Here is a 14,156-nt window from a genome sequence, read left to right as displayed (position 1 = left end):
TTTTTTCCTACATAAAAAGGGAGCATAAATGGGCCTTAAGCTGTCACCAGAAGTGCTGGAACTGGTAGCTTAATCCGTAACCCTTACAGGAGGATCCTGCTCTCTGCGTGTTCTCTGCATGAGCAGGCAGAGGACAGACATGAGATGCTGACCAAACACTCCAGCAGTGATTGATGTTGGAAAACAGGGCTAATTAACATTTTTTAATGTGTAGATAATGCCTACAGCTGTTTTAAACAGGTAAAAGCCTCATTAAGAAAAACGTTTCCTTCTCAAGACTGAACTTAGCATGAATTAAAAAAAAAAAAACTATTTCAGTGAAAATTCAAGAGCAATCACTTTTGCCAAGAGTACCATTTTTGCAATATTTTAAAAATAGACCTTGATTCCCCCAGAGCAGCAATTTCAGGTCCTTCTGCAAATAATACCTGGAACAATGGGCAGCGTACTTAAAAGCCATTTTGCCTAAATCTGTTCTGACTCTTGGTACCAACAACAGTAGATTATTTTGAAAGCAGAGGCCATATTGATTTTTACACACAGATAAGATGGAACCAGCCCAAAGACAGATTCATTTATAAAAACATACCAAAGGGTACGTCTGTGGCTCTACAGAACAGCGATAGCAGCAGAATATCGAGTACAGTGGTGTACGAGATTTCCACAGAGTAATAAAGCTGAAAGCACAATAGTATACAATATCCAACTTCTTTAGGCACTGTTCAGATGGATCCATAAAGAGCAGATCGCAATAATCCAACCTAAATATTTATGGGGCCACTCAAACTTTGTCATAAAATAACCCAGCTCATGTTGGTACCTGAACGGGGTGTTGGATGGTTCAAACAGGGCCTTGTGTCTAAGCAGGGCAGGACCGGGTGAGGTTGTTTCATCCTGGAGGTGGGTGCAGATGTACTTGGAAGGGGGGCCCCCGAAGATCTCGAGCCTTTTCTGCAGCACCTGCTCCCAGCGCTGCAGCGTCTTCAGCACAGTGTGACACAGAGGAGAGCCCACGGGCAGATCTGTGGTAAATCCAAGCACAAACGAGAAGGCAATAAGATTAGCCAAGACAGGCAGTGAGATATGGAGCGCCCCTTATCTACATCTCGGACGTTAGTACATCAGAGGATGTGTGGTGCGTTTTAGTGTTTACCCAATAGATCATATCCTGCCATTGGGTAAAAGGACTTGAGGTTGACCAACACAAGCTGAACCATCGCCAGACGCATCAAACACCAACTGGAAGGAGAAAAAGCCATTTAGAAATCAGATTAGTTGGACATAAATGCTCTTAATGGGTCTAAAGCGGCCTTCAATAAAACTGGGAGCATAAAATGTAAGTTCAGTCTTAATGGGGATCAACATTTAGAGGCAGTGAGATCAACACAAAGTCAATAGAAAGACATAAACACATGCAGTTTTACTTCAGGCTGCGTGAATTGAGGTTAAGATGAGTCATCCTTTGCATCAATATCCTACCGTCTAACTGCTATTCGAAATCTTTCATTCCCTCTGCGTTTCGTCTTTTGAATTCTCTGTAGATTCCTTGATTCCACTGAACTCCTTGACATATTTCAGTTCAATGCATTTTATTCCTATCCTATGTATCACTCCTCTATTTTTGTGTCTACGTGTCACTGTATGTTTACAACAACAATAACATTGCCTGAGTCATTACCTGTATGAATTGTGGTTTGAGTGTTCTCTTTGTGGAGAGTTGGGGTCAAACGCATATTCATATTCATCGTCGCCTTCTTCTTCATCTTCACTGCCCTGGCTCTCCTCCGAATCATATTCAATTCTGCTTTCTGATGGTGGCAGTGAAGGCTAAAAGCATGATGAACACAGCAACAATAATGAATAAGACGTGATAAAAAGGAAATATAATATGGTTAAAATACAATTAAACTTGCACATGAAACCAAAAGAAGTGGTACATAATGTACCTTTGCGATAAAGTAATCCCAAATGCTGAGATCAGGAGGAACAAATCGTTCTTTAAAAATGGAGGTAGCCTCTTGCTCCACCACAGGGACAGGCCTGGGACTGGATGGACCCTCCCGCTCGATGCCAGACTCCTCCTTGGATCCACTGCGCGACGAAAGGAGCCTGAATCGTCTCGACTTCCTGTCTGAGCCACTTGGTGAGGCTGGAGTGTTTAGAATAAGTGATCATTAAACTGCAGCATCTTTGATTTCAGCTGCTATCACAACCATATCCACTTTTTTTTCTTTTTTTAAAAAATAAAATCATATATGACAATTACTTCAGTTTTAATTATCAACCTAACAAAAGCATATAAACAATAGTTAAAATCCAACCGTTTGTCAAATAAACAGGAGTTACAGTTATATTACATCAGGTTTCCTCTGCTAGCAGTGAGAGAGTAGCACAGACAGGGTGTGAGGCAAATAGCTCCCACACTAATAGGTTGATGGATTTCACTACGACCTACAGATGGGAACCCAATTAATCTAGCTGGGCTGATTTGATTTAGCTCCTGGGTCATCTCCAAAAGAAAAACCCCACACAGAGAGACAGCCACTTGGTCAGACAGTCGGAAAGAAAACTAGATCAGCCAAACTAAACCCCTCTCACCTGGCGGAGGTGTTCTCATTGGGCTGTTGGGTTTCTCTATGACGGGGATCCGGGCGCCTCCTCCGAACACCGTCACCCAAAGCTTGCTGTTGAGGGGGTGGGCCACGATGCGAAACAGCTCGTTGCTGGAGTGAGTGGCCAAGCCGTGAACAAACAGACTGAGGTAGACAGCAGTCAGGATCTCACAGAGCAGCACAGCTAAGCCCGGCTGGCTCTCCTCGCCCGCTGAGCTCAAGAGGCGAATCAGAGAGGCGATACCTGAAGAGAGGTGATGAAAAGAAAGGAAAGAGGAGAGAAAGGGAAAAAAATCAAACCAATTACAAATGAACATAAAACATTATGCATTTGAAGACACAAAGAGCAGAATATACAGCCGTCGGTGTCGGTGAGCTCCCGGATCTTATCTTCACACAGTGATCACTGCGCTGACTTGCCTCTGATTTGGGGATTTTAGTCAGTGATCTCCAAAAACCACTGTTGAATGGCAGATCAAGTCTAAAACCCTGTAGTTTGGCTTCAATTACCGGTGCAGGTCATGAAACAGCAAATGAATGATAAGTAGAAGATGTTCAGACACTGCAATTACAAATACATTTTTAATGACTTGATGTTTTGACCTACAAGGCCTGTTGTTTTGATTTTGTCCCCCTCTCCTTTCCTTGAAAGGAAAATGGAGACCATTTCACATGTGATTTTACTGTCAAGAAAGTTTATAAATAGACCAAAACAAACATAATTCTATTTTGAGTCAAACCCACACACACCGACCTGATGCAAAAAAAAAAAATAAAAAAATAAAAATACACTTATTCATTCAAATGCAAACATGTAATTATCCACAGCTGAAACTTGTCCCAGCAAATGCAATCTTTACTCATGTTTGAGTTGCTCCTGTTAAAAACTAGAGTGCTCAGGTATTTGGGGAAATTACAGAGCCTTCTTGTTTTTTGTTTCATTTTTTCAAAGAAACATTATATTCATGACCTGTTTAAATAAACTGCTAAAATTATTCAATTAAATCCTCAGAGGGAATGGACAGATAAGGCAGGCGAGTTGATAAGTACAGAGAGATGGACAAACATCTCACTGGGTCTTTTATTATTGACAATGAGAAATATGTGTTTTGTTTTGTTTCTTAGTTTCTGTGTCTGTTTTAGCGTGTCGTACCAAGTGTTCTACTCTCCAATAGCTTAGCAAGTGACAAGGACAGCAAATTAGCCATGGCTATAAGTTCTACATACATTGCATCAGTTGCATTCTAATAAGATGTAACAATGTCTACATGTGTTGTCCCTGTCAAATAAACTGATAAATCAATAAAATTGTGTTAGGTCTGGCTTTTTTACCTGGCCACTGTGCAGGGGAGGTGTTGGGCTGAACAGACTCATCCATGCTGACAGTTCTGACGGGCTGCTTCTGAGACAGCAACACACTCTGATACACGATTCCTGTGAACTGGTTCACATGGCTGTGGGAGATTCAACAGACAGAAAGAAAAACACACACAGCGGTGTGTAGAAACCACACATAGTCAGTATGAGAGCACAAAGAATAACACTGATGTCAAAGAGGAAAACCCTGGACTGAAAAGTGAATTTTCAAAAAAATAGGTTAGGTGGTGTAAATATATAATGTGTAAATGTTTCACTTTAAATGATTTAAATTTGTTCTGAACTCTGGGATGATGTTTCTAAATATGAGGCACCGCTGTAAAGGATTGTTCTGTCAGAAAATGAAAGAATATCGGGTAGCACTGAAGTTTAGCCTATCTATGCTGTTTGGTGATAGAGAAGAAAGGGCTTTTCAACACGTATAGCAAAAACACCTTCAATTGTTGCAGATAATATGGAAACCCACCAGGGAGACTGTTAAAGCTTCTATGAATAAAATAAATGTGCCTCCACATCAAAAATATTTCCAAAGCCAAAGTGAATATAATGAAAAACAGTAGTAACTGCAATGTCAAAGCACTTCTAACAATAAGTTTTCTCAACTATGACTCCAGTGCTTTAGGGCTTCATATGGGTGAACCTGTTGGTTGTTTTTTCAACAAAATTAACCTGAAGTCAACATGATATTAAAAAGAGAAAAGAGCAAAAACTTGTATCAAAATGACTGTCAAGTTCAACTCTAGCAACCTACATCCTGTAATACCCTCTAAAAAATTCACACACTCGCTCTCTCTCTCTCACAGTCGAGAGGAAAGAAGCACAATTTCATTAAACGTCTGCAACGACACACCAGGAGAGTTTAGATCATGATTACCATAACAAAGAGGGTGTTAAATTAGAAATAGCCTTGCTAATTTAGTGAGACTGTCCAACTCACAATGTGTGATACTTGGCTGTGGGTGTGAGTAAAGCATATGGTAGAAAAGAAAGCCATAAAACCAGGTGCTTGTTTGTAAGGTCTGAAAGGGCAGAGAGCTCACTCTGAAAGAATGATGCTTAAAAAAAAAAAACGTTCCCTCTTGACAAATCACTTATCTGAAACAAGCATTTCTTTCCCTGGAGTCGCATCACTGTTGCTTTAAAGGGTCACAGTCTGGTCAAGCATAAGTAAAAATGATTCTGCGCAACATCGAGCAATCAAACAGGCAATCTGGCAGAACGGTGACAGTAACTCACACAGCAGCACAGCTGGAAGCCAAATGGCTTGTTTGGAAAAAAAGATTCCCCCCCACACACATACTTATTCACTCATCCAAAGTTTAAATCCTACTGGGCTGCTGTCAAAGTGATTGGAAGTTATAGAACATACTCGTCTTAAATAAACTATGTTCCTCCCATCTGTCAAAAACAAAAATCTGATTAAGTATTTACAATACGAATGACAAACAGCAGCCGGGTGATTTCCATAAATCATTCTCAACTCGGTCAAAACAGACTAGGGCTGTCACATTTTTGATAAGCAGGCTTCCAACATATTTCTCTTCCCACATGTCTTAAATCTCACCACTATCGAGCTTTGCTAAATCAGCCTAAAACATGTGAAAAGAAGATCCCTCATTAAAAAATCAAAAACACATCTTGAAAAGCAGCTTTGGTATTACATTTGTAGTGTATGACTCAAGATGTGTGTGGATTACCCTCTCATCATAAAGTATGCTTGGTTCCCAGTAGTCATGTCCCTCCCCTCCTATCTCTTATCATTCTGCTCCAATAAGTCTAAAAACCTTCTAACACACATAAACAAACCAACACACACACACACACACACACACACACACACACACACACACACACACACACACACACACACACACACACACACACACACACACACACACACACACACACACACACACACACACACACACACACACACACACACACACAAAAGCAAACCTGAGGACACAATTAACATTATTTTTGCCAGCATTTTGTGTTTTAAATGCTAAAGCTAAGAATAGGAAAACAAAGTCAGATCACTCCTGACCGGTAAATAATCTAGTGGTGGCTGGTGCAGCTGGTGAATGTGGTGGAAAATGAAAAGTTTTATCAAAGTAAAGCATTGCTTCAAGTCATATAAAGAATTCAAGAAGCTTGCTCAGAAAGATGCTGCATTGTAGATACACACTGTGAGCTCAAACCTTTTGGATTCAAGCTGCATGAATGCATTTATTCTCAAACACTGGGTTGAGATCTGCAAAGATTTCTTTCCACAGATCCCAAAAACATTTGGGAAAAATAGCTCAAGGTTTGTGCCTTATCAATATTAATTCTTAAGCTGCTAAGTACAAGAGTGTCAAGTGGAAAAGCACATGCAACAACAGTCTACAGGGTTAAAAGCTTAAAAATACTGGCAAAATGGTGAGGCAGGTGAGAGACTTACCTGTGGGTGTGTTCACACAGACACTGATATATACAGGCTGATAAGGAGGCAGCCAGTGTGTGCAACACATAAATCTGAAATAAAGCACAGGGTAAAATAAATAAATAGATAAATAGATAGACAGATAGACAGATAGACAGATAGACAGATAGACAGATAGATAGATAGATAGACAACCAAGCATTGGTTAGTCAGGAGCAAGAACACATTCAAAATGTGTGGAATGGCATGACTGATCACTGCCCACTGTCTGCCATTTCCTGGATATTCCCATAAGATTCACATTAGCAGATTTATCCTCACATTCTCTCATAGATAGCTAAGGTGACTAGTTTTGTTTCTTCTTCTCTGAAGTTAATTGGCGGTCGAAGGTTCAGGAGCTCAACTATCTGTTTCAAACCACCTAATTGAAACACACCTTATTTGCATTTCCTTGTTTTTTCTTTAGCCAGATTTCAAAAGTTACGTTTAAATTCACTTAATAATTAGATGAAAAGACAACTATTAACACACAAGAGTTTTAGTTCCAGTAACAATTATCTGAACATAAAATTGGTCCCAATAACAATTATTCTGATATGGATTTCTGTATTGAATGGGGCAGTTTACAGTTGAAAAAATATCTTTACAACGGTGTCACTGTTTCTAAAACTACTTCAAACTTCTCTTTGGCATTTCAGTACTGCAAATTCTTTTAAGTTACTTGCTGACATGCATGCTCCCACAGATATAACTGCAATAAGCTATTATCATCCTTTAGATCCACCTGGATATAGACACTAAAGTCCATGCTAAAGAAAGAGGCCTCAGAGTTTCCTGAATACCAATGTGAAAAATGTATATATTGCAATTTATCTGCCATGGCACAAGTATCCCATGATCACTGCCCTACTTCAATAAACTCAGATTCATGGCCTTTCTACCAGGAGAAATGGTCAATTATGCAATCAACCATACTGGAAGAAGAGATGCATAAATGAGACTGCCTCACCTCATTGTTGACAACATCGGGATGAGGAGGAGAGTGGAGCGCATTAATGGTCTGCAAGATGTCATGAGTCAGGTTGGTCAGGTAGACCATGGGATTGGCCACCACTGTCTTGACGTTGGCTGTGCAAGCCATCAGAAGTGGGATGGAGGTTTGCGGACAACATGGCGTCACTGCTGACTGGATGGAGTCATCCTGTGGGGAGAAAAAAGAAATAAACATACTGAAGGTGGGTACAGTCCTTACAATATGTCTGCATGTGTTTTGACAAAATTGATAATTCATTACACAGTAAATAAAAACATTTAACTGTTTAATGTTCACATAACACTCACACTACACACTGGGGACATACATACAACACATCACACTTGTTCCACAGCAAAGTTTAAAAAAATAAGAGCACATATATTTAACTTTCTCATTTCTTTTTTTGGAGGGTAAAAGTAACAGCTCACAAAGGCAGCCGAGAAAAGAACAGTGCTGCTTTGAACTCTGAAGCAACAGCCTTTTCCTGAGCCATAATAAGTCACACATGATCCCAATTTTTATAGAGTGCACAATGTCTTCACCAGTGTATGTGTGAATGATGTTTGAAGAGCTAAAAAGAAGAGGTTGGCAAAAAGGGATGCCTGGCTTTGTTGTGTCTGTGTTTGCGAGACTCTGGACAAGACACAGTGTGTAAGAATACAACAAGCTTATGTTCGTCACGCTTGATGAATCGCATTCAGTTGTCACAAACCTCCTCAACTCGCTCTGCGCACTGGCTGAAGTTGAGACAAAAGAAAATACTGGGAAATTTCCTCAACAACAGTGGAGAAATCTGACAACCATGGGACCAGAGCTGTGACAAAAGGAACTGCTTTTATTTCAAAATCAAGGCAGGAGAGTAGAAAGGACTCCCAGTGCCCATTGAGTTGTTTACCTCCTAAAATTTGACTCAACCTTCTAATAGTCAGCCGAGAGCGGGATGTCCCTCAGGAGCTCAGAGAATTAGCACAAACTGTCAGCCAACTGCTGGAGGCCGATGATCGTCAGGGCAGAATAAGTAGGTCTGAGTGTGTGTGTGTGTGTGTGTGTGTGTGTGTGTGTGTGTGTGTGTGTGTGTGTCTTGAGAATCTGGTGGCATTAACACCACCTTTCAGATGTCATCATGTTCGTCTTTCATTTGTACTTTGCCCCCTCATCTGCTACGTATCCTTCCCTTCAAAGAGAATATGTGAACATTTAAATAATACTGCAGCTCTGCTTGCTGGATTGTTCCTACGTGCAGCTGATGGTTGTTATTGCAAATCTATATTCTGTTCACATCATGCTTGTTCCCACTATAAAATTGATAATGTCGCCTCTGACAGATAAAGTCTGAGCAGGCTGTATCATTACCTCATTGTGATGAAACATCCTGGTTACAAATATAAAACAGTGTTCTCAGTGGTAACTCTATTGTGAGACTGTTAACTAGGGTTGCACCAGTCGTCATTTACTTCAACAATTATCTATTATTTTTCTTGATTCACTGTCATCTTCGACCAAAAAATAATCCCAAGGTTTATTTTATGTAATAATAAAAACAGAGTGTTTGTGAAATTGTAAGTAATCAAGGGATCAACTGTGTGGTACTTTGCCACCTGGCAACCACTTTTAACTTTTATAGCAAATACGGATGCTTAGCACAGTCACTCAGCTGCAGCAGCCACTATCAGTGGCCTTTAGTGTGCATCTGTCCATGTTTTTGATTACCTGGTGAGACTCTTGTAGCAACAATATGAGCTCCATGCGTACAGAGGCCAGTCCTCCACCATGGGAACCGTGTAAGCTGCAGTAGCTCAGAAACATCCTCAGTAAGGGCTGGTTACTCTGTAGCCAATGTCTCCTGCTCCTCTGGCTGTCAACACGAGGACTCCCAGGCTGGAAAAAACAGTTTTATTTCATTCAGTAATGCAGACAAATCAGTTAACATCCCTGTCAATATGCTGACGTTATCATGATGGCTACAGTCCAAACTAAAAAACTGTTTTATAACAATGCACATAATTCTGTTCTGTCAACAATAAACAAATAAGTGGATCTTCAAAATGCAATAAATCTATTTAATTTTTTATAAACGTATTTATTTTTTGTATGTATAATTTGATCTGCTTCTGAAACTGACACAATCGAGAAAAAATGACGGCAGCATGTAAAAAGGAAAATGGTGCAAAAGTCTTATCAATAAAACACATTTTTTCAAAGTCTCTCACTGTGCAGTTGTCTCAATTTTTTATTACAGCAAGTGTTGCATCGATTTTTCCTCATGAACATCTGACAGATCTAGAAGCAGCCAGCTATGTACACCCACCTGTTCCTCCTCCACCAACCCAGAAACAGGGGTCTCACCCTGGATGCACAGCTCTGGCAAGCATGGCTTGTAGCTGCAGCAACGCTGGAGAGCCACCACCTGGGGAAAACAGAATTTCACTTTAAATTCATTATTGAGTATGAATCTATCCTGCACGGTGTGGGTGTAGCATTTCACCAAATTGTCAAAAAGTATTCACAGGGAAAGACAAACAATTTCATAAGAGAAAACCACTGGAGTCATTACCAATATGATGTTTATATGTACTGACACAGAACACACACATAAAATCTTCAAACAGTGAACATGAAGACGGGAGTACTGTGTGTAAGTTATAAAAGTTTTAGAGTGAACCTGAGGTTGCAGCAAGACAGACAGATATTATAACAAACTAAATGACATATTATAGATTTGAGTCTGTGAAGCATTTAAATGTGTGTGCTATTACCTCTCTCTCTAACCACTGATAGAGCTGGTAACGTAGTTTCCCTCCATCCAGTTCATATCCTGTGGACAGCGTCCTCAGCTCATTGGTCATAATCTTCAAGCAGGCAGTGAACTTTAGCTGAGCAGCAAGGATGTCATTAGATGGTTCTAGGAAGTCACTGCTGTTGTCACTTTCCTCTCCTGTCACCATCTCCATTAGTGGCGACGTGGCATCCTGTGTGTCCTGGAACACGCTGCTGCTGTCTGCAGTTCTACCACTCTTCCCATCTTTGTGTTCTTCCTCATCCTCATCATCTTCCTCATCTTCATCTTTGTCACTGTCCCACTTCAGCTCCAGGGACTCGTCAGGGAGTGTCAGTGATGGCTGGCTCCAGTCAAAACTTAACACTGAATCTGACTGGCTGTTGGATAAGCTGTTTCCATCAGACTCATAGCCGTTAAGCGCTGGCTGAGACCAATCTGATGTTTGTCCATTTTTGCTGCCAACACTCAGATCAGTGGCGACGTCTGCATTGTTCTGGTTAAGGAGTTTGGAATGTTTGTGGACTTTGGGCATCTTGGAGAGGACCTCGAGAGCTAGCATGGGGCAGCCAGCTTGCAAATGTGCATATGCAGCTGTGAAAAACAGTCTTCTCTCCTCCAGGCTAATAGAGTCAGCCCTGCGACCCTCAGCAGTAAGGCCAACTTTAGCCTTGTCTGACGAGCCAAAATGGCGGCGAAGGAGGAGTGGGTGGGTGCGAAGGTAGGTGTAAAAGTTGAAAACCTCAGGATTACATGGAGACACGGGAGAGTAACCTGTCACAGATATGAAGACAGAAAATTAGCTTTTGTCTGGAAAAAAGCCAGAAACCTTCACAACTTTGACAGCACCTACAAGGACAAGCTGTGTAATTGGATCATACACAGAAACAGAGCTATAGCTGGCCTGACTGAGTCTTTGTTGAAAAAATCAAGGCATGCAGCTATCAGAGCTGCATTCTGTGGACACTTAAAGGTGAGTGGGGTTTAAGGGTTCAAGAAGTGACTGAGAGAGCTTGAGAGCTGCTGGTGGAAAAAAGAGTAGTGCATTGCGTTCTCTCTTTTTCTGTCCAGGTATGAACAATATCAGAGAAACGGACAAGTGAGAAATCCCAGCCGAGACAGCCTATAATCTATTGAGCAGAACAATAATTTTTGATGCTCTATAAGCTTGTGTTCTTCTCTGCAAGCATATTAAATGTGCTTTAAGAACATCATTTAAGAAACATGTTGATCTGGGACTGGTTTGGCTCTTTGGTCAAATTGAGGTTCATGTTATGTTCAGTTACCCAATCTGTTTGGAGGCAAGGGTGATATATTTGCTTCAAAATATGTGATTTTGTGGCCAGAAGGCTGTGATTTCAAAAACTTGAATAAAGAACAAAAATAGTTGAAAGGCTGAGACAATTAATAAAAGCAGAGGATTCAATGTTACAGTGTCAAAATACAATCTGCAGCACAGGTCACCCTCCTGGTTTCTAACTGCAATTTTCACAAAGTGTGAACAGGGTATTGTGTGAGACAATATAGAAATTTCAGGGCACTGGCCAAATTACCTTAATACTATTGGGTATTGAAATAATGTAAATTGATACCAAATTTCAATATCAAAGGAGTTAATTTCATCAGATTCAGTTAGCAAATAAGCATGCAGCAAATGCTTATCTGCTACACAGCACTAAACAGTACCACCTTGATACTGTTTTTATATAGAAGTAAGAAAGAAAGCCCTGTGGACCTACCAGACTCGCACTTGCTAGCAGCCGACCCAGAGCCAGTGCTATTAGAAGGCTGTTCGAGTAGAGTGTCCAATGCCCTGCTGTAGTCCTCCAGGACCCAGTGAGCCATGCTCCGCAGGAAGGAGTCCTGGTGGGCGTGAATCTGAAATATACAGAGAATTACAAGGGCTCATTCTGGTTTCTGCAGTGTATTAATTACCGAGACATTGGGGAATTTGATTAAACAGAGCATCTTCCACAGTAAACACAACAGCTTGCGAAGGCTGCGACATACACAAACACTGCACCTGTTTGTCTTGTCCTAGAACATGTCTCTGGAGGATCTTTTTGTAGGTGGATGACGTCTCAAACTCAGACTCATACAATCTGGAGATCACCAGGGCCAGCTGGAGGTCCTGCATTTTCTCTATACACACCTGCAGGGGCAGAAGGGAATTGCAAGCTATCACAGTTGGCTATGATTTAAAAAATGCTTACTTAGTGCATGACTAAAGAGACAAATGATACATATTCTGGATACATAGCTTACTTGTTCATCCATAAAAAAGGAAAGAACCCCCAAAAAAATACAAAAAGGAAAATTCTGCACACACAGCAAAGAGTTAGGAGATAGCTGAAGTTGTTGTATTTGCTCATAACTGGTAAGGTGTGAGGTGCATTTCAATGAGACTACCTCCCAGCTAGAGAGACTGAGCAAAGTCAATGATAGCCCTTTGCCTGGGCGCTGCTCATTTACATAAAATGCTTAGAGAAGCCCAAGTTACTCATGCAGATGACACAATGACTCATTGCCACAGGGACTTTCAAAACAGCAATAACCTTGATGAATAAAAGGTTAGCAAACACACTGACTCGACATATGCCTCATGATATGTGAGCAAAACGAGGGAGCAGTATATCTTTTATGGCTTAAACTAAGTCTGATACAGTAGTTTACACAAAAACAAAAAATATGCAAATATATTGTTCTGATATGAAGGCAGGAGGTGGTGTCCCATTTTACGAAGCTTCAACAAGAGTGTGGCGCTGCTGATTTATGAATGTGACCGCATGCTATTGAAAATTTGCACAAAAGGAAGAAAGACAGCAACACCCAAGAGTCAAGTGCCAACATCAATAATTCTTCAGCTCATTGTACTAAAAGACACCGCTGTGAAAATGTATTGAGCTGTTAATAATAAAAGGGATGCTGCACACCAAAGAAATACTGGCAGTGAGGTCTGTTTGTGTGAATATGATTTCTCTGTCAAACACTGCTATCGACGGCGAATTGTTGGCAAAAAGAAATCACATACCATGCTACAGACATTTTGTTGCAATTGACAACTGACAGCTTGGTTTCATCCTAGGATTAGCTTGCTGCCAAGTGGCACTTACAGTTGAAGGAGCAAGAGCTTCTTGCAAACAGTGTGTCATGTCTATTTTCCACTTGCCTCCACAGCATCCTTAAGGGAGCCAGCTAGAAGGAAGAAGGCGGCAGAGTGCTGGAACCTCTGCTTTCCCAACAGAGAAAAGGCATTTTTGAGTGCTGCTTTCCTCCACCGATCCTCGCTGAAGTTGTTGCGGAAGAAGTCTGTCATTTTGGCATTCTTCTGAGACCTGCAGAGAAAAACAACATGGATTCAACAATACTGGTGTTGCAAGTCTTCAGTAATCCTACATAACTAATCTTTGGTTAACAGTAGGTATTTTATATGCAAAATGATGTCAGTTTTGCCTACCTGTACAATCCCCAGACCACTGCCTTCTTTTTCAATGCAAGGTAAAATATAGCTGCATCCAGAGGATCGTTGTTTATCAGTAAAGACGCCCTGGCAACCTGACCAAAAAAAAAAAAAAAGAACAGAAAAAAATACATTCAGCTCACACCTACTCAGCCCCTACAGTTTTATCTGCAAGTTGTAATTTTATGGGTTGTCTCAGGGAGTAGCTCAGCCTCAATTTTAGTGCTATATTTTATAGCAACTTCAGCAAACTTTCACTTTCACCTAGAAGACAGCACTTCATTTAAAATTGAAGTAATAAATATGAGGTACACAGGCTAACACACTAATGGCCAACCTTCAAATATTTTATGTGCAGAATTTTTATGTGATTATAGTAGCTTTAAAATAAAGTTCAGTTTAACTAAAAAGGAGAAAATACTGATCAAAATGAGCTCAATGTGTTGGATAGTGTCAGACCATCAGTCCAA

At 40.7% G+C, this 14,156-nt stretch overlaps 1 protein-coding gene across 2 annotated transcripts in view; it reads right to left on the bottom strand.

Moving 5' to 3' along the window:
• LOC119019151 (dmX-like protein 1) overlaps positions 1–14,156 on the bottom strand; it is a 56,273-nt gene that overhangs the window by 16,940 nt on the left and 25,177 nt on the right. For both annotated transcript variants that reach the window (XM_037097475.1, XM_037097476.1), the window contains exons 25-39: positions 13,684–13,781; positions 13,396–13,561; positions 12,250–12,378; positions 11,966–12,104; positions 10,207–11,000; positions 9,759–9,857; positions 9,161–9,328; positions 7,424–7,615; positions 6,433–6,506; positions 3,945–4,066; positions 2,599–2,856; positions 1,947–2,149; positions 1,679–1,827; positions 1,154–1,239; positions 821–1,022 (exon numbers count right to left, since the gene is read on the bottom strand). In XM_037097475.1, coding sequence (XP_036953370.1) covers positions 821–1,022; positions 1,154–1,239; positions 1,679–1,827; positions 1,947–2,149; positions 2,599–2,856; positions 3,945–4,066; positions 6,433–6,506; positions 7,424–7,615; positions 9,161–9,328; positions 9,759–9,857; positions 10,207–11,000; positions 11,966–12,104; positions 12,250–12,378; positions 13,396–13,561; positions 13,684–13,781 — 2,879 coding nt within the window. The remainder of the gene's footprint in view (positions 1–820; positions 1,023–1,153; positions 1,240–1,678; positions 1,828–1,946; positions 2,150–2,598; positions 2,857–3,944; positions 4,067–6,432; positions 6,507–7,423; positions 7,616–9,160; positions 9,329–9,758; positions 9,858–10,206; positions 11,001–11,965; positions 12,105–12,249; positions 12,379–13,395; positions 13,562–13,683; positions 13,782–14,156) is intronic.

The sequence above is a fragment of the Acanthopagrus latus genome, chromosome 5 (assembly GCF_904848185.1).
Source record: "Acanthopagrus latus isolate v.2019 chromosome 5, fAcaLat1.1, whole genome shotgun sequence".
Lineage (NCBI taxonomy): Eukaryota > Metazoa > Chordata > Actinopteri > Spariformes > Sparidae > Acanthopagrus > Acanthopagrus latus.
Note: the sequence above shows the minus strand (reverse complement) of the source record. Positions and strands in the feature narration are given on the sequence as shown.